Source organism: Dufourea novaeangliae, unplaced genomic scaffold (genome assembly GCF_001272555.1).
Source record: "Dufourea novaeangliae isolate 0120121106 unplaced genomic scaffold, ASM127255v1 scaffold106, whole genome shotgun sequence".
Taxonomy (NCBI): Eukaryota; Metazoa; Arthropoda; class Insecta; order Hymenoptera; family Halictidae; genus Dufourea; species Dufourea novaeangliae.
The window spans coordinates 48972-75634 of record NW_015373978.1 but is presented as its reverse complement, the minus strand read 5'-3'; the positions used below and the strand labels follow the sequence as shown (position 1 = coordinate 75634).

Sequence of the window (26663 nt, the reverse complement as noted above, 5' to 3'; positions counted from 1 at the left end):
CATATAATCGAGAATCGGTATTCCTGACAAAGTGTTATAATGTATTTCGTTTCGTGATAGTAATTGTACATAGACAATAGAGTTTAGATCAAGGAATGAGAGAAAATGAAGTCTGCAGGAACAGAACATTCAGAGAATAAATATACTTTAAAAAAAATGTTAATATTCTAAATCAATTTGTTGTTTTAATTTTGTTTCACTTTACATATTATTTAAAATATTGCTTTTAATTCTAAAACAAAGTAGTTCACTATAGGATTTGTAATTTTACTTGCAAACACCATACAAATGCTTTATTGATATGAAAAACATGAATCTATTGATTAATGCTGCTAACAAAAATTATGTAACAGGTAATTCCTTGTGCCATACAATATGATATTTTATTACTAACATTGTAGCCACTATTGACAGGCTAGCAAATAATACTGTCCTGTCGTTAAAAGTTGTTTCGAGATATATGTTTCGGGTCAAGAATTATACAAAAAGATCTTTTTGTAAGTGCATAGATATTGTATACAAATCATATAAAATTGTTATTTACTCATTCCCTTTATTAGTGTATTCCTGTAAAAATGTAACTATATACAAGAAAGTAAATATGTGAAGAATAAACAACCTTTTAGTTTGATAACAATTTTTATTGATGTCAATGAATGATAAATAGTAATGTTTCAGAACGAAATCGTAAATATTTTAATATCTCCCTTGCAAATGCTGAATAAATGGATGATAGAAATCACTTAAAATGTAACATACATTGTCTAAACGATACGGCACAAAAAAACAATAATTTATGTTACATATTTGTTTGTGTACTTTTAGGGCATATACATTGTATATGCAGCTACATTTTTGTATTATTAACAAATAGGTTCAATAACTACAATCAAAAATTCGAAGTAATACACAGTAAATTTTAAACTGTTTTATTTTGTACTGACTTTGACGGTAAACTGAGTTATTTCTGCAAGAAGAAATGTATCTGCTAAAATACCATTGTTTTACATTTTCAATTTCTGTTTGAAAACGCTAATTGGCTAACAATAACGTCATGTAATCTGAAAAATTCATACAACGATATGCTATTTGCATGTATCGTATGATACACATCATACAGAAACATTTATGAAAGTATTACACGTGACATACAAAACCTGCTTAGTTGTCTTTCGTTTGTATGTACTTAATCAAATCGACTACACGGTTGGAGTAACCATATTCGTTGTCATACCACGAGATCAATTTAACGAAGGTATCATTTAATGGTATACCAGCTTTAGCATCAAAAATACTGGAGTGGTTATCACCAATGAAGTCAGAAGACACTACATCATCTTCTGTGTAACCAAGGATTCCTTTCAAAGGTCCTTCAGCAGCTTCTTTTACCTTAGCTTTAATAGCATCATAGGTTGCAGGTTTGCCAAGTCTGACTGTTAAATCAACAACAGACACATTGTGTACTGGTATGTTTTGTGCAGCTCCACGACCATCTCGCCACAACTATTCCATAATTAAAACAAGGGTAAATGTGACATAGATAATAATTATAGTACAAAGAGGAGTAGTGTGAAAGTATTGTATATACCTTGCCAGAAGGTCCATCAACAGTTTTCTGTGTAGCAGTGATAGCATGAACAGTAGTCATAAGACCTTCAACAATCTCGAAGTTGTCATGAATAACTTTAGCGAGAGGAGCCAAGCAATTGGTGGTACAAGAAGCATTGGAAATGACTTTGTGGGATGGGTCATATGCCTCAAGATTAACACCAACAACAAACATAGGTGCATCAGCTGATGGTGCAGAAATAATGACCTTCTTAGCACCACCTTCTAAGTGAGCCTATAAAAACAATAAAAATAGTTATTTCAAGTAATTCTTTTTGTAATTCATAGGCCTCATAAATAATTACATGAATTTCTACATACAGAAGCTTTGTCTATGGTAGTGAAAACACCAGTGGACTCCACAACGTATTCTGCACCAGCTTTTCCCCATGGAATGGCTTTTGGTTCACGTTCACTAAATACAGCAATTTTAGTGCCATTTACAACTAAGCAACCATCTTCAGCTTTGACCTCTCCCTTAAATTTACCATGAGTGGAGTCATACTTGAACATGTATACCATGTAATCCAAACCAATGAATGGATCATTGATAGCAACAACCTATAGAATTTATAACATTAATTAATTTATAAATTAATTGAGATAATTAAAAACGAATAAATGAGATATTATTCTTAAAGAATAATGAATTAAGCTATGGAACTACTGAATACCTGGGCACCACGTTCAAGAGACGCCCGAAGCACAAGACGACCAATACGGCCGAATCCGTTAATTCCGATTTTACTCATGATGCTTTCTGAACAACTAGAAAATAAACGTAACTTTTGATACTGGGTTTTTGTACCAGCAAATACGTGTTGGTACTGATAAATAATTTTTTGTGCAATCAATGTTAATTTCATCACGATGTGTTCTATAAGGTTAATTTTTTTCGATTTATTTCTTATTTACAATGCTTATTGCTTTCTGTATTAATAAACATGAAAAATATTAATGTGGAAATATAATATTTCTAATCTGTATGCACATGAGAATTTTTATAAATTTCCTTATTCATTATAGAACAATCATAATTTTGTGTTTTGTTGCAACAATTACGAAGTCCAACGAAGACTATGTTACCTATAGTTAAATAATAAAAATTTCCATTTATAATAAATTATACGTAGAAAATGAAATAAATTGTTTGCAGTTCAGATTCTGTGCTAGAAGGTCACTGAAGGTCAAAAATAGATAGCATCCTCCGACTTGTCCTTGAAGGCAAACGTGACCTTTTATACGTATACATAGACGAACAATTATGATAAATAAAAGCACTATTAATTTTGAATAAAGTATATTGACATGTAATAAGTGTAATATGAGTTGCAGTTACATTTACTTCCGACATACAGGTAATATGACGCAACAATGATAGATAAAAATGACAGCAGAATATGCTATTTACATGTTATAATGATTCGCAACTCAAAATCGGGATCTTTTCTAATTCCATACTTTCTTAGTATAATTAGCATTACATATTATATTGTATATGAAAACTGATTTACTCTAAAAACTAAAGCAGAATAAAACTGATCAACATTCTCGAAATGCCTTAAAAAATTAAAACCTTTAAGTGATTATGAAGAATAAAACCCTGAATTTCTTTATTAGTATTTTCAAAACATTAACTCAAGCATACAATGTATTATAATATTGATCAATAATCTCTGCTGGGTAAAAAGGTACTGAAGATATCCGAATTTCATTCCGAGGTTATTATAGGAATTTAGAAATATATATTATATGCCTGGTACTTATATAGTTTCTTTGCAATCGTAACAAAAATAAATCTTTTAAAGATAATAGAATAATCTTACAAGTAGGTAGTATGAAATGATAGTTTCTTAACAGAATGATTCCGCCGGGAAGCAAATGTGGACGTGGGTCCTAATAGCAGTGCACGTTTTCTCGAAGATTCTGAGACAGATACTAGATTTGCCGATTTATGAGTTACTATAGGAAGATGCTTATATTCAGTGACGTCATATCAGCCGGTATGCACGGCATGTAGATGTACATGCTACATAATTCCAGATTGAAAACCGAAATATAACTGGGTCTCTACTTTGTTCTTAATGGAGACCAAGCCAGTAATGAATGTATAAATACGTCCAGTGATTTAAAATACAAAAACGTGGTGGATATTTGTTAATTTTAAAAGAAACTAAGAATAAAAGCAATTGCAATTAATTCGAAAATCTATATTACTTACGTGAAAAACGACCCACACGCTACGATTACCACAGAAATAGTGTCATTTGAAGGGCAGAAAACGGTAATATAACCGGCGTCGATCTGGGTGTATGCGCTGTAACCGTTTTTTAACTTCGTGGTTTCTCGGATACGCTCGGATCACGTGTGCTAGTAGTCTTATCGACGTAATAATAAACCGCTAAATTCGAATCTTTTTGTTCAAAGCATTCTTTACACCGTGCATCTATAACGAAAAATTCAGAAAATCGTATCACATTGTAAAATACTTGTGACTATATAAGATTTAATTAATGAAATGTATATACTGATATCTGAACGTATGTTACAAAATAAGTTAAATAAGTTTCATATGTGCACGTTAAAACTTTATTGTAGAGGTGTTGTGTTGTTCAGTGAGTTTAATATACATGTATGTAAATACGTTTAAGTAATATTTAATTTTTTGAATGAATTGAGCATTTAAACTGCATAAGGCGCCAGAATAAGACGTCAGTAAAAAAGAATTGTTGCCTCAGTTACTAGTAAAACTTCTGTTTATTTCATACTATTATTCATTGTAATTTTTTCATCGATACTGCATAATAACAATTGTTAGAATTCGCTTCTAACTAATATTTAATTGTTAAAAATAACCCATTGTTTCACTTGCGGAAAAAATATGATCGTTAATATCTAGTCCTCGAGCCATTCCTTTTTTTGCCTGTACCATTTTTTTAGCATTTCTTGGTTTCGTAGACGTAGACGTAGACTGTAGACGATGACAGTGTCAATGTTGATAACGATCAAACGTCAAACGAAAAATTCTCACTTTTTTAAAAACTTGTTCGAAACTTACGTATAAAACATAGTCAAAATCATTTAAATAACATAATTAATATTTCACATTACTCATAAATATTTAGACAAAGTTGTTTAATCGATTATGATAAAATAAAAATTATCCACTTACGAAAAATCATTACAATATATTCACATCTTATACGTTACTCTATAGTATCACGATTTCTATTAAATATTATTAATAATAATTTGCATTACAAAAATAACATCGTTAGAAATATTAAATTCATCGAAAAATAATTTTCGCATACCTGTCCGCGTAGCTTGCGTTTTTCGCGCACCACAGACCATAAAAATGAGCGCGTGATTGAAAATCGGGTTCTCAGACCTGTAGGAACTGCCTGTTATGATCACCTGGCTTCTGACTATCAGTAACTAAGTAGTTCCAAGTCATTGCTAGACAGTGGCCGAAAAATATGAACGGGTTCTCTCCCTTATCCAAACCTGACTAATAGGGTCACTGTTCTTCCTCTATTTTATTATAACTCTAGTTTTAAGAGTATATCAGTGCCTCTCCCCCCTCATTACACTTAATTAAATTTTTTTTAACGTTTCAATGTGTTTCGTCGTCATCGAACGAAGACATCGCTGTCGCCGCTGGATATTTAGCTTAATGCGTTTAGTTTAGGTTACTTATAATTATTGTTTTAATAATTTATTAATTATTATTTAATTAAGATAGTTATTACGTATTGTAAAATAATTGTATAATATGTCGAGCAGTTATTACTTTAGTTCCCGAGCGATCGGTTTCTGAACCAGTGATCCGATCAGGTATAAAATTACATGTATAAAATAGGCATATACAAAAAATACGATATATATAGAGAGATTTATATAAAATATAACGATCTCTGTACAGGTTTTACGAGGTGTTTTCTGTATAAAAAATAAATTTACCGTTCTACTATAAACTCGGTTCTATGGCCGGTCTTGTTCTACTCTTATTAAAAATATTCTCTTTAAACGTATTATTTAAACGTTTATACACTGGGCGTCAAAATTAAGGAACCACTAAATATTTGCCGAAAATATGGGTCATTTTTAAATGACTATATCTCTGCGAAAAATAGTTATAAAAAATATTGTATACGACCATTTTCTAGCCTGAAGTTTCTAGTTTTTGAATAGAGAATTCAAAAATTATTTTCATGTAGTTTGTTCCTTTTTTTTTAAAGATGAAACGCAGCAAGCGAATGTTAAAAAATATTGGTCAACTTTTAGAGAATGCGTGGGCCAAATAAAATGTTTTCTAGTAATCCCAATGGAATGCTTTTAGAGAACAAACTTTTCTCCTTAATTTTCTTTGTTTAATTTTGTTGTACAATTTTTATTGGCTGAGTTATTCGGCATCATATGAGAAAAGGCACTTTCCACTTTGAGCGCCTGTAACTTGCGAACGCATGATCGTATAGAAAATTCCGAAAGAATTTTTTAAAGCTGTGAGATTTCTCTTTAAAGGCCTTCAGTTGCCAATTTGTTGAAATTTTCCTTCATCGTATACAGTCCATTTCAAAATAACGTAAAATATTGCATAATTATCATTTTTCACAAAACACGATGCCATTTTAACCAAAATCGTGGAATCTTCCATGTATCCACGTTTTTTTCAAGTTAAAAGTACACGTATCCTAACCCCTGTGCCAAAGGCCGAACTGATCACATTTTTTTTACCCTATGCCCTCGATAGTCAAACTTGCAATATGGTCTGAAAAATTGGTGAATGACTCTTTTGCGGTACATTTTCTCTTTAAAACGATTGTGCAGCGTTTTTTTTTTGCGCTAACAGATGCCAGGATACTCATCTCATTACACTGCGAGGAGATGCAATGGAAAGGAAGAAGTTTGGTGAAAAAAAGGCAAATTAAGTTCAGTAAAAAAAAGAGTGCATCTATCACAATAACTAAGGAAGGGTAGGATGTACACAGCATCTGCACTCTCTCATCACTTCGCATTGTGCACTTTTTGTCATTGCGAAGAGATTGGCTAGATATGTGTTTGCTAAATTTCTGAAATCTCTCCTTTCTTTTAAAATAAAGTGAAACGAAAAGAAACGGATCATAACAGTTCAAACGCTGCGAAATCGTTTTAAAAAGGAAACGTACCGCAAAAGAGTCATTCACCAATTTTTCAGATCATATCGCAAGTTTTACTATCGAGGGCATAGGGTAAAAAAAATGTGATCAGTTCGGCCTTTGGCACAGGGGTTAGGTTACGTGTACTTTTAACTTGAAAAAAACGTGAACACATGTAAGATTCCACGATTTTAGTTAAAATGGCATCGTGTTTTGTGAAAAATGGTAATTATGCAATATTTTACGTTATTTTGAAATGGACTGTATACGACGAAGGAAAATTTCAACAAATTGGCAACTGAAGGCCTTTCAAGAGAAATCTCACAGCTTTAAAAAATTCTTTCGGAATTTTCTATACGATCATGCGTCCGCAAGTTACAGACGCTCAAAGTGGAAAGTGCCTTTTCTCATATGATGACGAATAACTCAGCCAATAAAAATTGTACAACAAAATTAAACAAAGAAAATTAAGGAGAAAAGTTTGTTCTCTAAAAGTATTCCATTGGGATTACCAGAAAAAAATTTTATTTGGCCCACGCATTCTCTCAAAGTTGACCAACATTTTTTAACATTCGCTTGCTGCGCTTCATCTTTAAAAAAAAGGAACAAACTACATGAAAATAATTTTTGAATTCCCTATTCAAAAACTATAAACTTCAAGCTACAAAATGATCGTATACAATATTTTTTATAACTATTTTTCGCAGAGATATAGTCATTTAAAAATGATCCATATTTTCGGCAAATATTTAGTGGTCCCTTAATTTTGACGCCGAGTGTAGTATATTTTCATCCTTTAATTGAAACACACCATGTATATGTGTACCACTACCTTCATATGTATATTAAATATATTGATTGTGTTATAATTTTATACAATTCAGTTTTCTTGGTCCTGGTTTTCCTCCAAACTTTTTGCAGGTAGTTGTATTTCACCAGAATCAACTTGATGCATGTATTGCACCAGGTCTACTACACGATGTGCATAACCGTATTCATTATCATACCTGCAATCATTTACATATTTATAGTTGTATCAAGGTATTCCAATATGCTTAATGTATAATAATAATAATAATAATAATAATAATAATAATAATAATGTTAAAAAGCAAATGCTTTGTTTTCATAGTTTACATTGTGTAATACAAAATATGGTATAATTACCAGGCAACAACTTTGATGAATGTACTTGTCTGTGGAATGCCGGCTTTTGCATCGAAAATACACGAGTAACTTGTGTTGCAGAAATCAGATGATACACAATCGTCGTCTGTATAACCGAGAATATTTTTTAGTTCATTCTCTGATGCTGCCTTCATTGCTTCCTTCACTTCTTCATATGTTGTTGGTTTATTAACTCTGAAATTGAATATCATCCAAAAAGTAAGGACTTAATGTACCAGTACATATTCTATTAGTTATTATTTTTAGTTATTAGTTACTGTTTGAAGTAGACAATATAATAGTGCATTTTGCAATGTTAAGGCCTGTTACAAAGTCGAGCGGAGCATCCGCGCTACACGCAGGGACTTCTACCGAAACGTAAAATACCGGTATTTTTGGTTGTACCTTCGCCCTATACATATAACCCTACAAATACATACAAGCTCTACCCTTATGGAAACCAAAAAATACCGGTATTTATTTCGGTTTTCAGTAATATATCGGTGTTGGTATAGCTTTGATGGCATAATACCGGTATCAAAATCATATCGGTTTAAGTCCCTGGCTACACGTGCGGAGCAAATGTACTTATGCAGGTACATTACATACATATATGGGAGCGTTCACAGTTCAGCGGACGGTCCGCTCGCGGAGCAGCCGAACGCGTGATCCTTCTGTATCAGCGACACATAATTACATGGAGACAAATGTAGTATTTAACTGTCGAGCGGATTCCGTCGAGGATTAAACAGTTACCATAGGTGTAGATACGGAAATAGTTTAAAAAATTGTTTTCATTTTCACATAAATCAGTATACATATAATGACACAAAAGCGCCTTCTAAACTCCTTTGAGCAATAAGAGAATGTACCCCGTATCGCCTATTTACCCGAATTTCTTTTTTCTTCCTTTTGTGTCAATAATAAAACATAGCGATAATTTTATGCATTAATTTGGTCATATTTGAATAAAACAAAACTACATAATAGAACTTCAATACAGGCTATCATATAATAGTTATAATACTTGCTACTGAGACACGATGACTGAAGTAAGACTAATCGCGAACAAATCGCGGACAATAATCTGCTTGACTGTGAAAAGACATCGAATCGTCCGCGCTCCGCTCAACTCTATAACGGGCCTAAGAGTAGAAGAAGATACATATTACCCTAGTAACAATTATTGTTGGCATTTTAATGAGCCATTGATGGAATATTGGTTGGCCAACAGTTAGAATTGTTACCCTTTTTTGCAACTGGGCCAATGATCATACCCAACGTAAGGTCACATCACTATAATACGAAGAGCCAACTGGAGGTTCCTTTCTGTAGGGCCAATTGTTGATTATCTACAATAAACCAATAATAGGAAGACAGTTGGCTATACTACACTTCCTTAAATCCTTTAAAAATATTTGAAGGAGTATAACACTGGAAATAATATTATATTTATAATAATTACTTGTTATAATAATTACATACATGTATAAATTGTATATGTATATTAAATAAGTAAAGAAGTGTTTTACCAGCAAAGTAACCTTTACAATTTATTATGTACAATTTATACATGTAGCTAATTATAACAAATAATTATTATAAGTTATTTCCTATCTTCTGTCTCCTGACTCTATTTCAGTAACAAATTGCGAATATACTCATAAATAAGAAAACAAAAAAAATCAATTTGAAATATAATAAGTTTTTGGTTGTAGCAACATTTCTGACGTCTCCAAGACTATATTTAAATGTTGTCAAACTTTGGGTGGGCCAATGTTGTATTATCATTGTAAATGTCTTGTTAATTAATCAACTATAATAATTGTAGGCCAAACACTCGATATTCGTTGGCAAATAGTCATGACTTTTTCGTCGTGGGCCGTATTTTGGGAATTTGTAGGCAAAACCACTAACTATATCCCAACTAACTCCCGACTGTTGAATACCGTTGGTCAACCATTATTGCTACTAGGATACTGCTTTAAATTATCTCATATTTTGTAATTTATAATATATCATGTATATGTATATACATATTTGTTACCTGAAAGTCATATCACACAAAGAAACATTCGGGACTGGTACCCTGAAGGCTATTGCAGAAATTTTCCCCTTGAGATCAGGAATAACTTTGTCCAATGACTTTGCTGCGCCTGAAGATGTTGGAATAATATTTTGGATACCGCCTCTGCCATCTCTCCATAGCTATAATACCAACGTAATTATAATGTGTTCACTTACAATAATATACGGAGTGTCTACGACCACCTACGACCGAACATCTACATATCTTCTTTATTTTAAATGATACGAGAAATCTTTCAAACCCAGTTTGAATGGTTTTAGAAAGGGAATATCGTACATGAAACATTTTTTTCATGATCATTTTTCGAGTTCTTTTCAGATGACGGTATTTTTTTACTAGACAGAATGTACTTTTTTTACTGTATCATGTAGCACGTGTTAACGTGTGAACCTGAACATTGAAAAAATAATGAAATTTAAAAAATTTATCATATCATTAAAAATAAAGAAGATATGTATGCAGGTATTCGGTCTTAGGTAGGACACCCTGCATAGAATATATCATTATCACTGAAAGGAAACTCTTAAATAAAAACAGAAACAATCATCCGTTATTTGTAAAAAGCAACAGGGAATAGACTTAATATAAAGTCTGTATTGTACCTGTATTAAAATACTGGTACCGAATAAAATGGATAATAATAATGTACGTTATAAGTTGGTAATAAATGTGAAAATCGTAACAAAGTAACGAATATTTACTTTTCCTCGCTCTATGGGACCATCTAAAATTCTTTGTGATGGTGTCAAAGCATGAACACTGGTGATCATTACTTCGAGAACTTCGAAGGTACCATGCATAACTTGAATAATTGGCGCTGCACAATTTGTCGTACAAGAAGCAGCTGATACTATTTTACCTTTTTTTGGATCATAACAAGCATGATTTACACCATAAACCAGCATTGGTGCGTCAACAGAAGGTGCGGTAATGACGACCCTCTTGGCTCCACCATCCATGTGCAACTACCATCATGAATATTGTATAAAAAATGACTTCAAAAGTGAAAAACAGGATGACAATTGAAAAGGAATATCTCACTCCTGCTTTGTCCAGGGTATTAAATACTCCAGTAGCCTCAATTACATAAGTTACACCGGTATCTTTCCATTTTATTTTGCACGGATTTTTTTCTTGCGATGTAGCGATTTTCTTATCTGTAAAAATGGAACCAATTTAAATCTTAAGATTTGGCTTAAACTTTTCAAGGTAAGGAATTTTATACAAATTATATAAGTGCACAGCGAAAGTTTTTAATAAAGCAAAAAATTTAGTAAAATATACATCCAGATAGCACCGTACATCTAAAGAACGTCCGTTTCATGTCCAGTTTATATCCGAATATCCTACGTTCATTTTGGACATCCTTAGGCTGTTCGTAAGACTTAAATTTCGGTCGTTCTAGAAACTTCCGTTCCGAAAGTCCTACGGATGTTTTCAAGACTTAAATTTCGCATGTTCTAAGACTGTCCGTTTCTTAAGTCTTACGAATGTTCGAAAGATTTACATTTCGGATGGTTTCGTTTAGTAATTTTGGCTCAATGTCATTCCGTGCAAGATGATGGAACCCAATGAGCAAAGTGTTATTCTTTAGAGAAGTAATAGAGAAGTGTAACGTCACTAGTGGTTTTGTGCGGAAACTCAGAAAATTTGAAAAAATATTTCTTTTCTTTAACTGTCTCTAACCAACATACAATCATTATTTTGCTTTGAAAATAAAAATAAACACAATGTACACACAGATCATAACCACCAGACCTATATTTTCATCATAATTCCTTATAGGAAATTTAACCTTTTATTTATTAAGAAGAACTAACTTGATCTAACTTCTATTATCTGCGGGAATCGCAGGAATGTTAATCTTTTATTTACTAAACACAAAGCAACCTAACCTAACTTCTATCCCAGATTATTAATGCTTTAAACATTTGGAAAACGTTTCTTATACGCCTTTTAAGACATTACCATAGCGTTTTTAATACCTCTTTAAACGTTCCCAAAAAGTACATACAGAGAATGTTACTTTCACACATTAGGAAAATGTTTTGAGAATGTTAACAAGGACGTCCTCAGGACGTTCCACTTTGTAAACAGGACCTTCCTAGGGCATATAAAGATCTTAACAAGGACGTAGGGGGGGGGGGGAGGATGTGAACCTTTTCGGGACATCCTCCGAATGTACCAAACGTCCGGAACGTACGTACATATGTCGTTTTTGTGCTATTTGGGTACAGTCATTTATTTTTTGTTATTAATTTACCTTTCCTTATTATAATATTTAACAGTTTAATGTAACTACAAGAAAAAAACATCGTTATGCATGGCTTTTACTAAATATAAGAAAGTGCAATGTTATAAAATATGTAGAGATACCTGCAACAATAATGTGTCCGTCTTCACATTCCAGCTTCAAAGGATAAGTTCCGTGTGTCGAGTCGTATTTAAATAAATATATCATATAGTCGGTAGTAATGTATGGATCGTTGATCAATGCAACCTAATAAAATATATAATTCCTGTTTGTTCTGTATAGAAGGTCTGTACAGTTTAAATAATAAACGTTACTTCGATATTCTTTTCTATGCAAGCACGAAGACACATTCTTCCTATTCTACCAAATCCATTAATTCCTACAATCGCCATATTTTTACTATAAAATTATAAACTAAATACTATCGATACTTATTCGAGATATTCGTAAATAAACATCAGAGCTTGTATTTCATTCGCTTTTCATAGTTGCTACAAACATCTCGGAGTCAACAGCGTGAACTTGCGTGCGAAATTGTCTCTCTATGAAGTAAGAACAATCCTCTGTCGTGAATTTTTGTACTTATAGTAAATGTTCTAGTAATTAATATTATACAAGATTATTATGTGACTACTTTTAAACATCAATTATACATAAAAAATTTCTTTTCATGTGGAAAGAACTGAATTATAAGATCGATTTCCAAAAAAGAAGTATTTAAAAATTAAATAACTAAAGGGATTTCAATTCTTTCTGTTTCGTTCCCTATTTAACATAAAACTTGTTATGAATAAACTGAAGATGAATATTAAGGATCGCAGTTGTTTAATATATACATATATATGCGTGGAATCGTTGGTGATCAAATAATCAAACCGCATTTTATCGATGGAAATCTTACTGACGAACAATATGTACACTTTATACGAAATAGATTGGAGACTTTATTAGAAAATGTACCAATAAACGTTCGCCAAATGATGTGGTTACAGCACGACGGGTGTCCAGCACATTATGCTCGGAGAGTAAGAGATGCACTGAACGAACTTTACCCAAATAAATGGACAGGACCTGGAAGATTAGTTTCTTGGCCACCTCGTTCATTAGATTTGTTTCTCTGGGGAGCATTGCAAAATGCTGTTTATCAAGAAGTACCCACTACATCAGAAAATATGAAACAACGCATAATTGCAGCATGTGCTAGAATAAGTTCAGAAACGATAAGACATGCACGTGATGCAGTGATACGAAGATTGCAACTTTGCATCGACGCAAACGGTCACCACTTCAAGCATCTCCTGTAATGTAAGAAAGTTTATTTTAATACCACATTTGACCTTGCATGACCTTCAATGATAGCTCGCTGAAGTCGTCTCAACACCGGCTATCACATCGCGATAAAAAAAAAACAGCATTCCATTAAACAAAATAGAGATGACCTTGAAATCTCCTCTATGCCTTCACCCACGCAGAAAGTGTTTGTGTCACAATATGCCGCCCTCTATACCGTGTAAGTTAATATAACATTTTTTCATATTATTACAAATAACGGCAATATTCAAAGTGGACATAGTTATTGCCTCATTCTGTATATGTATATGTATATGTATATGTATAGTATATGCAAATGTATTTCAAGCAATTAAGTTCACTTATTTCTGGAGGTAGTATTGTTGAAATAATATTAAAATAAAATTTATTACGTAATACAAAGTATTATTAGCACAAATTTATGCTTCGAGAAATGTTAAGAACAACTATAAATAGTTTTTCTCTCTTAAAACTCAATGTCAGTATTAATGGTAGGTAAAATTTTATTCAGATAACGTGTAAGGATTAAGAATATTAAATGTTTTAAAATTTAGAATTTTGTCTTTGGATATTGTAATCAGTACGACAACAATCTACGTATGTACATGTTATGTGGATAGGAGATTGTACAGATATAAAGATCTAAAATGTTATAGGAAACTGCGGTTAATAAAATTTTATTTTATTATAAAACACTTTCTATTGTAAAATGTTTTCAAATTTCTTTATTTTTGTCTATATTGTTTTCTAATCCTTAATTAACTTAAACCAGACCCTGTATATTGTATATGAATAGTATAACATATACACATATAAATTTTATTTTGAAACTCGAGTATCTAAAAACAAAGCATAAACAAATTTCTCAAAAGAATTAGTCTCCTTTCTACTTTCGGGATGAATCTCGAAACATATCATATGTTTAATGAAAACTTCATAAATTTTTAGTGTCGGGCAATTTTATATTTTAAATTAAAGCATTAAGTGCAAACGAAAATATAGGTTGTCCATTCACAGAATATTACTAATTCAGTACAAATGATTTCCATATTTTCTGAATATTTTGAATCTTACAATGTCTCGCACTGAATGAGAGTCGTAAATACCGTGTATTTTTTGCGTCCACGTAGGTCATTATACACAATCATTGTGGAGTATGGCTTTGCTTGATATTGAGAATCAAACATCAACACTGCCAGAGGATAGTATTAGACTTACGACATTACTCGAACGCCAGTCTCGTATTTGCGGTAAAGGAAGCCAGTTCAAGATGACAGAAGAAATGTCTGGCTAAGTGTTCATTGAAAATTTTTTCTTTTCTTTGAGGAGGTTCGACGGTGAGTAATTTAGTGGCTTCGTCAAGTAATAATTACATGTGTTGAACAAATAGAGGGAATTTTTTTATAACAAAAATATATATTTACAGCACTAAACACGATGTGTATAGATTATTAATGCTTTAAAAAGAATGTTGAAATTATCAAGACATCTTAACACGTTTTAAACCATTATTAATAATTAACAATTGAAGATTAAAAGAATTAGATACATTTAGAAAGCATGGAAGGTCGACCTCACGAGGCTAAAGTAAAGATGAAAATGCAAGTACCCATATATTCTCGTTATATTCTGTTCTAAATAAATATTAAATATTTCTTTGTTAATAGTATTGTTTTACAGTAAATTCAAGATTACTCATTATGAATTATTGTGTATTTCAGAATGATTGATTTAAAAGAATCAGCCCGATATTGGAGAATTTTAACTTAATAATAATATTGTTCATCGACAGTATTGGTCAGGAAGGACGTACATTGAAAAATTATTTGAAAGTAAGCAGTATTTCGATCGCACGGAAGCTTTGAGGTAAAAGTATATTATTATGCACTAGAAATGTGATCAGTGTTTAACATAATGAGACGAAGGAAAAAAGATTGTATGTGCATTAACCAAGCGAATGTTGATTTGATTTGTATCGGGAGTATAAATTAATGTTACTTTGAGAAATATTCGTAACTTTAACACAAATCAGTTATGAATAATACTTTCTCTTAAATAAAAGGGAATTACTAATATATGCGACTTTAAGGTACAAAATAACGTCATTAGAAATCTATACATATATCGTTTCATACGATCATAAACCGTGAAAAATGAGCATTGATTTTTCTTTAAATACTTTTAATGTGCGTATTTAAGAATATCATTTCGTGCAACATGAACGATATTTATATATTTCACTGATCAGATATTTGTCAGGACGTCGCATTTATATTAATGTTTCGCGACTTTAAGGGAAAAAAGAAACTTTCAATTTCTTATCACGTATTTCTCAAAGTAATCTGAACAACAATAATTATCAGGACTTTGATTTCGACATTGATATATAGTAGAATGAAATTTATGATTATGATTAATAGATATTAATACTTACATTCTGCTACATACATTTTTCGATGATGTGAGGTTGTAAATGTAACGAAGACGGTCTCCGGAAAAAATGGTTTAATGTGTATCTTGGAAGATTTCGGAAATTTCTAATTAAATTCGCGTGATGACGTCTGACTGCTTCAGATACGGGTTTAAATCTGCAGCTATTGTTAGGGATTCGATTTAGAAAAGTATTATCTGTCTATTTTAATTACTAATTAACATATGCGATGTGTTTGGCGTAGGCGGCTTAATTACCTGTTTACTAGAAGATCTGGTAATATTTCGATAAATATTAACATAGATATAATAATGTCTTACTGTTACAATAGAAGTCATCGATCATCGGAGATCCTTTTCACTACGGTGATAGATGCTTTTTAAGGAACTATCGATAGAAAGATGACTTCACGTATTATCGTGAACTACACGTTTGTACTCGCACAAAATACACGTTTGAACATTTCCTTATTCACGACTGATAAAACTCATTCATACATATTTATTAGTGCTTCTATTATTATTACCATTTCTCGGTCTGTGAGTTAAGATTAATAGTTTTTCTGATATTTTCTTTTATACAATTGTTTACATACTTGAAGCAGAGTGGTGGATTTACTTCACTGTTCATTCAAGGAAGTATTCAAGGATAAGAAATATATAAAGCGAAAGCTAAAATGCAAAACAGTAACAATTTATTCGTTCCCTTTTTTAAATTGATTTCAATGATGTGAGATGTATACTTATTAGTAAATTGTAAACGAATTTTCAAACAATCGCGAAAGATCTTCTTCAGACTGTTCTCTTGGCGCTAATTTTGTTATGCGATGCTGTGAACAAATTATAAAAAATAAATTACTGAACATTGTATTGATAATAAGTTTTGAAATGATGTGTAATTGTAAGATTAACGAAGTCGAATATGAATTTGTAATCGCGGAAATCTAAATGATGAAATATATTTGTAAAAATATGTATCGTTAATACCACAATTATGAATTCGTCATACATGAAAGAGTAGTGTGTTAATAGTATGGCGAATTTATTTAATTGTACTGTGCTATGTATGGTGATCAATAAATCATCATTACAATCTAAATTTTCGTTTTTTTTTTCATATGTATTTGAACAAACTGATTAAACTCATAATATGAAATCATTGTCGTTAGTTGAAATTTTGTATTACCAAATTTCGTATTACATACCAATAATAAGTAAATGTTACTATATATTGTTAATGTTTGAATATATTCAACTTCTCTACAGTGTTAGGACTTTAAATTTACATTTAAAAAAACACATACGTAATACTGACAAATGATGATCTTCAATAATATTACATACACACACAGAGTTAGATAAAATTATTTTCACGTACAGAAATTCAATTTATTGTAATTAAATTCAATTTAATGTTCACCTAGTTCTTTCTATAATACATAGAATGCCTCATACATATGTTCACATGCCTACTATCGAAATAACGATTATGTATAAAGACTTTATGTAATGCGATTTCTAAATATTTATCCTTATTACATTTACTCTTACCATCTTTCAATAATAAATTCTTCTTAATTTGAAAATAAAATTTATGATTTACTACGTACTGTAGTGAGAGAAATACAACGTCGTTCCGTGAACAAATCTATAAGTCACTGTAAGTGTTAATTCGACTATTAAGATACTAGGGTACATACTTATTGAATAATCATGTCGACTAACTCTATGACATAACATTCATCGAATAATACTGAAAAAGTGTGAAATGGGATAATGTTGATGGAGTTACCAAGAGAATAATAAATCTTACCTGTGGCAGTGTCCCCTGAACCAAAGTAGGAATATCTTCTTTTTTAAATCCTAATTCCGCCAGACCGTTTTCGACTTTCATTACTCGCATGTACTCTTTCACGGTGTCGGCTAATATTTTTCCGGCGTCCTCTTTCTTTGCTCGTTTCACATCGGCGCCGAGTAGTTCTGCGGCTTCCAGATGCCTTTCCGGGCATGCACTTCCGGTAAAGGAGAACACAGCGGGTGCTGATATTACGACCGAAAGACCGTGCGGCACTATGGGATGATCGTCGCTGTAGCCCTGTAATTGTTTTGATACTATATCATCAGAAGTGTAAAATGTGAACGGTAGTCTACCGTGTGGTTAATAGTTTTTAGTATTTCATTGCATTTGTAGACATTGTAGCTACTACATAGGCTTTAATAATCAGGGCACCCCGTAAGTTCCTAAAGTGAGCGTTACCACCCACCGGAGGGCGCCATCTGGATATAAAGAGGCGTTCTAGTTATTTTATTTTCTTTATTTTCAATCTAATTTTTTAAGATTCAAAGATTACATGTACAACTACACTTGGAAATTTTGATAACAGAGATAGTTCCTCCGAAGGAGGTGTTAAACAAAAAAACTTTGAGAAGGGGACGGTGAGCCAAAAATGGTTGGGAAACAATGGTTCATCCCAAAAGTTGATGCCGAGTTTTATACCGGGGTTTGAATCCATGTTTCCAAGATAGCTTCAAGTTTTATGAAAACACGAATTAAGTTTGTGCCGTGATGTGTTTATACTACATTTCACAAAGTTTTTCATTTTCAGGGCTATTCTATAGAAGCAAATCGGTTTTTTGATGATGACAATGCTAGACCTCATGTGGCAAAAAATGTTTAAAATACGCATGTGAATTTAACATTAAAAGAAAGCAACGCTTTTTAGTTGGTAAAAAAAATCAATAATCGTTAACGAACAAAAAGATAGTATTGTAAAATATTTGAATGAAAACCCAAAAAGCGGGAAGCAATTGTAAAATGAAATGGCGATAACGTTTTTCCATAAAACTGAAAGTTGTGTTTGAGATAGTGATCTAACAATAAGTTTGGATATAGATTTCGGCACGAACTTATGGAATGATCTAATTGTATACATTGTATGTATTACTAATCATTTGAGCGTATTGTTAATGTATACCATATTATAATAGATTATTATACATTGCCGTTAAAATAGGTACATATGTTAATATACATTTATAAGACTATTTCAGAAAATATTTCAAAATCTTACAAACTATTTATTTTCATTTTTTGTGCTTCTGAAAGTGAAACTTCAGATTATGAAATCGTAGGAGACTCTTTTTATTTCTTTTAGAACTACATCGTTCAGAAAATTATTGTTAAGTGCTTCAAAACCAGTTCAATAAAAGGAACCGTATACAATTTCAATTAATCAAACAATTCATTGTTTTTCTGAAGCAGTGAAAACATTTGAGGAAATTACCTTTGGTTGGAAACTTCGTACATTTCCGCTAATGGGATAAGAGAGCCCGTGACACAGGTGCACGCCGGCATTACCAAACCCGACACCCGCCATAGTACTCGCAAGATGCATGTTACTTCTTGCTTCGAGATCGTCTTTGTTGTAAACGGCTCTTTTAAAGTATCTATCAGCAAATATGAACATGATAATAACGAAATGTCTATTAACAACAGAATATGAATCTACACATTGTTTCGAAATAGCGTTAACCCTCAGACACTACACTAGTACGAATTTGCATCAGCGAAACATTGTTTCGTCTGTTCGTTTTAAAATATAAATATAAAATATATTTCTCACTTTTGCAATTATTATCACTGAATTTTCGAGGAAATTTTACCGTAAAAAATATGTTCTGAGCTCAATTTGCTTTTATTCTTTTCAAGTTCTTAATCATCAAAAATTCGAAGTTCTAATTTGCACTAGTGTGGTGTTTACGTATGCTGAGGTTTTTGAGGGTTAAATTTGCACATTATCTAATTTATATAAGAAACCACTGTTTCACAAAGACGAAAGGAATATTTCTATTTCCATTCTACATATGAACCGTTTATTTTGAAAGTGGTGTAAGTCCATTTTTAAACAAATTGAGAAATCACATAATTTACTTATAATTTAATGTGCACATTTTATTTATAAACAATTCACAGTTAGTATTTTAAAATATCCATATGCTTTGATCAATTTAAAATTCGTCAATAAATGAAATTGCGGACCGATTGATTATGAAAGTGGTGTAAGTCCATTGTCCTTAGAATAACTAATTAATTTAATTAAATTAATTAATCAAAATAACTAATAAGTTTAATTTGTACGAAATGAAACGTGTTGAAATTTCATTTCAACAAAATATCTAGAAAATGCAGTTCAAAAAAGGAAAAGGAACACTGAAGGAGAAAAGGTAAACTGGCTGAAAATATGTTGGATGAGGTTTTGTAAAAGTGCACAATGTACTACTATTTTATATAAAACATCGATGGAAGACATGGAATTTATGACTTTAGATTTATCACCAACCGATCGAGGGAGACCGCCAAAATTTGGAAAAATTACACTAACGCCTTTGTATAAAGATGTTAGACCCATTAGATACGAAAAATATAAGGATATGATGCAGTTATTGCCTTATATGTATACATACCTCCTGTGCGTCATGAATATTTCAAAAAACTTCCACATAATGAGCCTAAATGAAAAACAGTATCTAAAGTTAAGCTCGCAATAATGATAAACTTATCATTAAATAGTTTACCAATAATTAAATATTTTTAATGTTGAGTATAAAAAACAATATTTTTATTTTTTGTTATTATTTTTTTCTAAACAAAATCAGATTAAAACACATTGTATTTCAAGTAAAATTCAATATTTGATTATTGAAATTAAATGATTTTTACAATTCAATAATTATGAAAGTGATGTAAGTCCATTTACAACCCAGAAAGAATATATTATTTTAGTTAAATTCAAATAAAAGTTATTTATGTAATCAAATTACATATTTCTAAATTCGTTGAAACATTGTTAAACTTAGTACAATTTATTTATATTTTTTAATCGACTAAAATGCTAACCTTTTAATATCTCTTTCAAAATAAACGGTTCATATGTACTTTATTAAATAAATTTTAGAAGTTGTGTCAGAGATTTGAGATTTATGATACTGTTTGTTGGTTTTACTCTTGTATCTTTTCTGTTACATCGAAATTACACTTACTTCCGCATAGTTTGGAGAGCATATTTTGACCATACATCGCTGATGGGATTGCTACCCTGGTAAGCAGGCCGAAGAATAGGATTTGAAGGACATGGTGTCCTTTCCGTGTACGGTATAGCAGTGAAAGACTCGAGGGCGTGGCAGAGCACATCAAAACCGGAATAAGCGCAGACCCTCTCTGGCATGGTCAACATGTGTTCCGGATCAATTAAGCCTAAGGTTGGTCTTAAAGCCCTGCATTCATAGTTAAATACACTTTTTGTTACTCATTTCCTACATATGAATTAAAAAACCGTTCCACTCCATTATTGGGACAGCATAGAAAATGTTATGAATATCATATTAAATATAAATGTTCGTTGCTTTCAATTGAGCCATTCACAGGCTAAAATGACTAATTCCAATTTTTGAATTTCCGTAAATTTTAGTGCAAAATACATGCCTTAACTCATATACATATGCTGCAAACACTTAACTTTTTATATTTTAAATAAATTTCCGTGATAATTTAGTGGAGACCACTTTGGCAAATGAACTGCTCAATTATAGAATAGAGAGATTCAGTAGTTTCTAAATAATTGTTGCTTATTAAGAATAAAAATGTTAGAATTAAGTAATATTATGTACGGTAATTATATTAATTGTATATTTATTTTAAAGTTACAAATAAGGATTTACCTATTAGCGATACCAGTTTTTGCTTTAAGTGGCCTATAATCAAAGATGGAAACACCTGTAGTTTCTGAACCAGTGCCGGAAGTAGTTGGTACCGCGATCAGTGGCTTTAAGGGCACCTGAACTGGTTTGCCTTTGCCAATTGGCGCGTTCACATAATCTAAGAAATCCGCTTCTGGATCGGAACTGTACAAATTAGCTGCCTTACAGGTGTCCATCACCGAACCACCGCCGACCTATAGAAAAATTAATTTCATATTTTATTTTTGTACTTCCAATTATCTCACAACTCATTTCGCGAATAAAGGTATTGAAACGCAATAGTAACGCAATCGTTTCTTATAAATTTTCGGTTAGTATACATTTCGAAATTTGAATCAGGTAATCCTACTCCTGAATGATTAGAAAAAGGGTTTTAAATTCTAGGGAAGGTAAGGATTTTCGTAATGTAGTACTATTATAGTAAATAATTATATGTGAATATTTAATCGATGTTGGATATTGTTTGGAATTATTTTTTGTGGAAATATATATTTAATATAAAAAAGTCATTTATTATTTAAGTACAACTTTAAGTAGTAAATAACTGTCATTTCAAATATCAAAGTATATTATCATTATAATTAAAAGTATTAAAATTACTTGGTACATGTCATTATCATTATTTATTCTCTGTGGATTGTTAAATTAAACATTGTTCTCATGCATAACGCAACTAAATTTTTGCACATAAATTCGAGTTGAACATTTTACTCCAAAAGAATAAAATTAATACATTGAATAAAGGACTAATATATCATGGAAATATATGACACGTGTAAATAATAAATAAAATCAATTAGCAGCTTACACACAATACTTGTTATATGTATGTAAATGAAGATACAGTTTTCTTTCCTCTAAATAACTAGAAAAAATATATTATTCCTATAGTTACTTATTAAGTAAACTATATTAAATCAGCAGGCTTAATTTTTTATTTACAATTAAAATGTAACTTCTATCTATTATTTACTTAGTCTGCGTAAATTACAGTTGTACCGTTTTGGATATTCTAAATTAGCTATCATTTTTCATAATATATGCATTGATTCACGCATACGTTCATACATTTCCAAATTATAATTAAGTGTAAAAATATTTATGCAATTCCTATTTATGTATCCACGCGACCTTTATTTTTATTACCCTTTTATGATAGATTTTCCTTAATTTTCGAAGAAAATTCACAGTTTATTATGTAATTTGACCAAGTAAGTGTGACAGGCCTTCATGAACGAATTTGTGTCACTGTATATTTAAAAAAATGTTCTATTAGACTTCTATCATTGTATTATATTATCTTTGGTAACTTACCGCTATAAAAACATCAAAGTTTCCACGCTTCGCGCACTCGATGGCATCTTGAAGACTCTTTTCTGTCGGCTCCACGCGTACTTTATCGAAAACCTCGAACTGGATGCTAGCTTTAGCAAGACTGTCCATGACAGTTTTAACAGGTTGTAGATTCACTAGATTCGGATCCGTCATCAAGCACACCTTCTTCGCGGCCATATTTTGCATGTCCATGCCTAATTCTTTGGTGACGCCGACGCCATATCGCACTGTGGAACAGGCCATCTGCAATTACCTCCATTATTTATTATAACGCAATCGATAAGTATCACGATTAAATTTTCTTACCAGTAAATAGGTAGTTACTTTCGTTTCAGAATCACATTGAAAAGTTTTCATCCTTAGAAAAGATACATCTTAGGGTAAAAATAATATCTGATCTTAACACAACTGATTTTGGAAATAGCAATACATAATTGTTCAAGAATAAAAAATAACATTTATGTATATCTATTTTGCATATTCTATTAAATAGTGTAAACTTTGAAGGTGTTTTTAAGGTGTCAGTAATATATTATACATATATATTGCATTTTCCTGCTAAAACTCTTTGCTGGAATTATTATTAACATTTACTGAAACGAAAACAAACATATTCTCTAACCGCGCTATAACTGTCAAGACGAAAGAGTGAAAATAATATTTCAAGAAACACAATGCGAGTTTAACAGTCAACACTACTAATATTAAGTTAGAATTTTATTAAATAAAATATAATTAACTACTTGAATTGGTAACTAAGTGTTAATGTATTCAATAAAAAAAAAAAGTAAAAATACAAAACATTATTACATAGTAGAGCGTTACATAAGTTAGATTATTATCAAATGATTTTTACGAGTGTAAACAGGTCGATTTTAAAAACATGTTATCGGAATACATAAGATGATTGCGTTTATCGTTTGCAATTGTACAGCCCATGAAGTAAATGAGTAACGATCGTACAACAAAAAATCGTCATTATTCTTTATTCGTGAACTGTTGTAAAAATTTCGTTACTGCATACCTCAAAGGCATATTCTTTTTGCGGTATAGCATTTGCAACTGTGCTACGAGCTTTCGCTAATTCATGCCTGGTCGTGCCTTCTAGATTTCCATGAGCTGGACACCTGCATCTATAAGCAGTAAAAATTTTAAATAAAAAATTTATAGATTTACGAATATAAAATTATAGATTTCTTCAGCAGTAATTATTCAACTGTGTTATCAATCTTAAAGATTAGTTTTGTATTTAAAATAAAAATTTACAACATCAAGAGACTATATTAACGATAGCAATAATTTGTCAATTAATAAGAATTTAATAAAAGACATTAGCACATATAATGTCTTAATTCAATAATTTTATCATTTGCGGATTATATATTGTGTGTTGTACCATTTTTATACAAGAAAAAAGTAGAAGGTATTAAGAAATATTGTATTACGTATTTTTAATTTTGTAAATCATATTAAAAATATTTACATTTTAAGTATATTTATATTTGTATATCATACAATCGATTCAATGTATCTTCTATACAAAATCGAATTTCCCCTATAAGATTAAAGTATTATGTAGCAATCAAAACATATCAACTTACGAAACGTAATCGTTGCTTTTTATTATCTCGCAAATTTTTGATTGTTGATGTTAATAGTCAAAAATATAGGTATTAAATATCTTTTTATACTTTTATTAAATACACTTTTATTATTGAACATTGCTGAACATTATTTATTATACTCATTACGCCCTGTTTCTTCGTTTTAAGGAGTTTTTTCTTATGATAAGAAAGAGAAATAATGACCATGGTTCCGAGTTAATTGGTATTTATTTAGTTGAATTTAATAAATAGTATTTATTATTTTCAATGTTTTATGTAATAAATTATGTTACATACATACATATACATATAAGTAAGTGTATTACATATTGAAGAATATGAAAATTATACTAATGACAATAAATAAAAAACATTGTATGTTTATTTCTGTGCCTTACCAAGTTTACAATAATACTAAAAATTCAAGGCCGATCAACCGGCCTTTTTTGCTGACTAGTCGCCGACTACAAAAGTGACTGGATAGTTGGTTTAATCGATTAGGCGGCTACTAATCGGTACATCTCTAATCAATATACAATAAGTACACAATTAAAGTTTCAGATTTGTTCTAAACTTTCACCGTAAATTTAATAACAGCTGTTTAAAGTTGGTGTTACAGTACTGTTTACTACCAGACGTTATTCTTATCGGTATCGTAGAACATTCTGTCTCCTTAATTATAATATCGCGATGACATAGCATCACGAACGTGTATGTCTCCACACAAATCTTCTTTAAACGTCACAAATCGATGAATCTGTTATCGGTTATTTACTTACGACTGCGAAGAAATGACTTGTAACAGTTTCACGACGCGCCTTCTGGGATACATTTTCTGGCACGATCAAATATAACTATAAAACAGATCGATTATTTAAAAAAAACAGATCAGTGTTCGAGACGCTTGTGAGTTCTTGTGCTCCGTTCTCCGTCGACTGGTCGTATGCCCTCCCCAACCATTCTTGTTATCCACACATGTGATGAGATAGTTCCACACGTACAACGGAACCAGTGCCGTATCAATTTTCGTAATCACATTCACATGCATTTTTTCAAGCAAAGAGAAGTTTATGAACGATTTCTTTTTCGTTTAATTTCGATCTTTATACGACTAATCGTTCAACCAATATTGATACTTCGAAGATAAAATCAGATAAAGATAAAAACCAGGACGTAGTACATAAATTGGACGCTTACCGAAAATGTTGAAGTGCTATAAGTGCACCACATTTTTTCATCTTCTAAAATTGAATGATTTACTTTAAATCATCTTAAAGCATCGAATTATTAATATATACATATGGTTTATAGGAAATTTGAACAAATTGTTATTGTTGCAAAATTCATCCTGTAGTTTATCAATATTATGAAAAAACTTTTTTAAAATCACGAATTTATTATTAGAATAATTTGTTTTTTCTCAAAATCTAGTACGATATAGAAATCTATAAATAGATTCTCGTTATTGATAATATAATAAAAAGAAGCATTATATTCGCAAAATTTCATTTTCTTTTACAGTACATATACTTCATGAAGTAAAATATGTTTTTAACTTAACATATTATAGTTTACTTCAGTTGAAACATATAGAATTATCAGTACATATTATTTTTAAATTTAATTTATTTGTTACAATGATAATATTTTATTTTTAATTTTTGCTATTATGCTTTAATAAGTTTCAATAGGTTTATAAAAGCATATCTTATACAGTCATTAATTTTGACTCTTATATTAGTGTTATACCACATTGACTACAAGGGTTCCAGATTTTAAATATTTTTAAAGCTTTTAAACGATGGACGATGTTTTATATCTTTTTTATTATTTCAAGTATTGTATTGTGTTCACAAAACGTTTGGAAGTGTCATTAAACTGTTAATAGCACCAATAACAGCCTACTTACGTATATACATATGTGCGTCATCAATCGCTCTTCCATATTTTAATCGCGCAGATAATTCTCT

The 26663-nt window shown here is 31.0% G+C and overlaps 3 protein-coding genes across 4 annotated transcripts; all 3 read right to left on the bottom strand.

Annotated features, from left to right (window-relative positions):
- Nucleotides 1-620: 620 nt before the first annotated feature.
- Nucleotides 621-3878, bottom strand: LOC107187109 (glyceraldehyde-3-phosphate dehydrogenase-like). Its single transcript, XM_015575118.1, has 5 exons — nucleotides 3830-3878; nucleotides 2283-2376; nucleotides 1930-2169; nucleotides 1589-1843; nucleotides 621-1503 (listed from the first exon to the last, which is right to left on the bottom strand). The coding sequence occupies exons 2-5, from the start codon at nucleotides 2358-2360 to the stop codon at nucleotides 1162-1164; spliced, it is 915 nt and encodes a 304-aa protein (XP_015430604.1). The 5' UTR covers nucleotides 2361-2376; nucleotides 3830-3878; the 3' UTR covers nucleotides 621-1161.
- A 3748-nt stretch (nucleotides 3879-7626) lies between these two features.
- Nucleotides 7627-12655, bottom strand: LOC107187098 (glyceraldehyde-3-phosphate dehydrogenase-like). Its single transcript, XM_015575104.1, has 7 exons — nucleotides 12571-12655; nucleotides 12379-12502; nucleotides 11044-11159; nucleotides 10704-10967; nucleotides 9961-10121; nucleotides 7914-8108; nucleotides 7627-7753 (listed from the first exon to the last, which is right to left on the bottom strand). The coding sequence occupies exons 1-7, from the start codon at nucleotides 12646-12648 to the stop codon at nucleotides 7627-7629; spliced, it is 1065 nt and encodes a 354-aa protein (XP_015430590.1). The 5' UTR covers nucleotides 12649-12655.
- Nucleotides 12656-15845: 3190 nt separating this feature from the next.
- LOC107187102 (probable hydroxyacid-oxoacid transhydrogenase, mitochondrial) lies at nucleotides 15846-25525 on the bottom strand. 2 transcript variants are annotated; one of them, XM_015575110.1, is made up of 8 exons: nucleotides 25473-25525; nucleotides 24114-24222; nucleotides 23069-23332; nucleotides 21716-21948; nucleotides 21038-21271; nucleotides 19282-19444; nucleotides 17811-18092; nucleotides 15846-16827 (listed from the first exon to the last, which is right to left on the bottom strand). In XM_015575110.1, exons 1-8 carry the CDS (start codon nucleotides 25523-25525, stop codon nucleotides 16744-16746), a joined length of 1422 nt encoding a protein of 473 aa, XP_015430596.1. In that variant the 3' UTR covers nucleotides 15846-16743. The 2 variants fall into 2 exon arrangements, with proteins under 2 accessions (XP_015430596.1, XP_015430597.1); XM_015575111.1 differs by having other exon boundaries at nucleotides 25479-25525.
- Between the last annotated feature and the right edge of the window lie 1138 nt (nucleotides 25526-26663).

Coding starts and splice junctions, on each gene's coding strand:
- LOC107187109 (XM_015575118.1), bottom strand. CDS start 2,360: ATGAGTAAAATCGGAATTAACGGATTCGGCCGTATTGGTCGTCTTGTG. Junction 2,170..2,282: donor CTCTTGAACGTGGTGCCCAG/GTATTCAGTAGT, acceptor TAAATTCTATAG/GTTGTTGCTATCAATGATCC. Junction 1,844..1,929: donor CTACCATAGACAAAGCTTCT/GTATGTAGAAAT, acceptor TTGTTTTTATAG/GCTCACTTAGAAGGTGGTGC.
- LOC107187098 (XM_015575104.1), bottom strand. CDS start 12,648: ATGGCGATTGTAGGAATTAATGGATTTGGTAGAATAGGAAGAATGTGT. Junction 12,503..12,570: donor GCATAGAAAAGAATATCGAA/GTAACGTTTATT, acceptor ATATTTTATTAG/GTTGCATTGATCAACGATCC. Junction 10,968..11,043: donor ATACCCTGGACAAAGCAGGA/GTGAGATATTCC, acceptor TCATGATGGTAG/TTGCACATGGATGGTGGAGC.
- LOC107187102 (XM_015575110.1), bottom strand. CDS start 25,525: ATGTATCCCAGAAGGCGCGTCGTGAAACTGTTACAAGTCATTTCTTCG. Junction 21,272..21,715: donor AAAACTGGTATCGCTAATAG/GTAAATCCTTAT, acceptor CTATGAATGCAG/GGCTTTAAGACCAACCTTAG. Junction 16,828..17,810: donor TTCAGGGGACACTGCCACAG/GTAAGATTTATT, acceptor ATTTGTTCACAG/CATCGCATAACAAAATTAGC.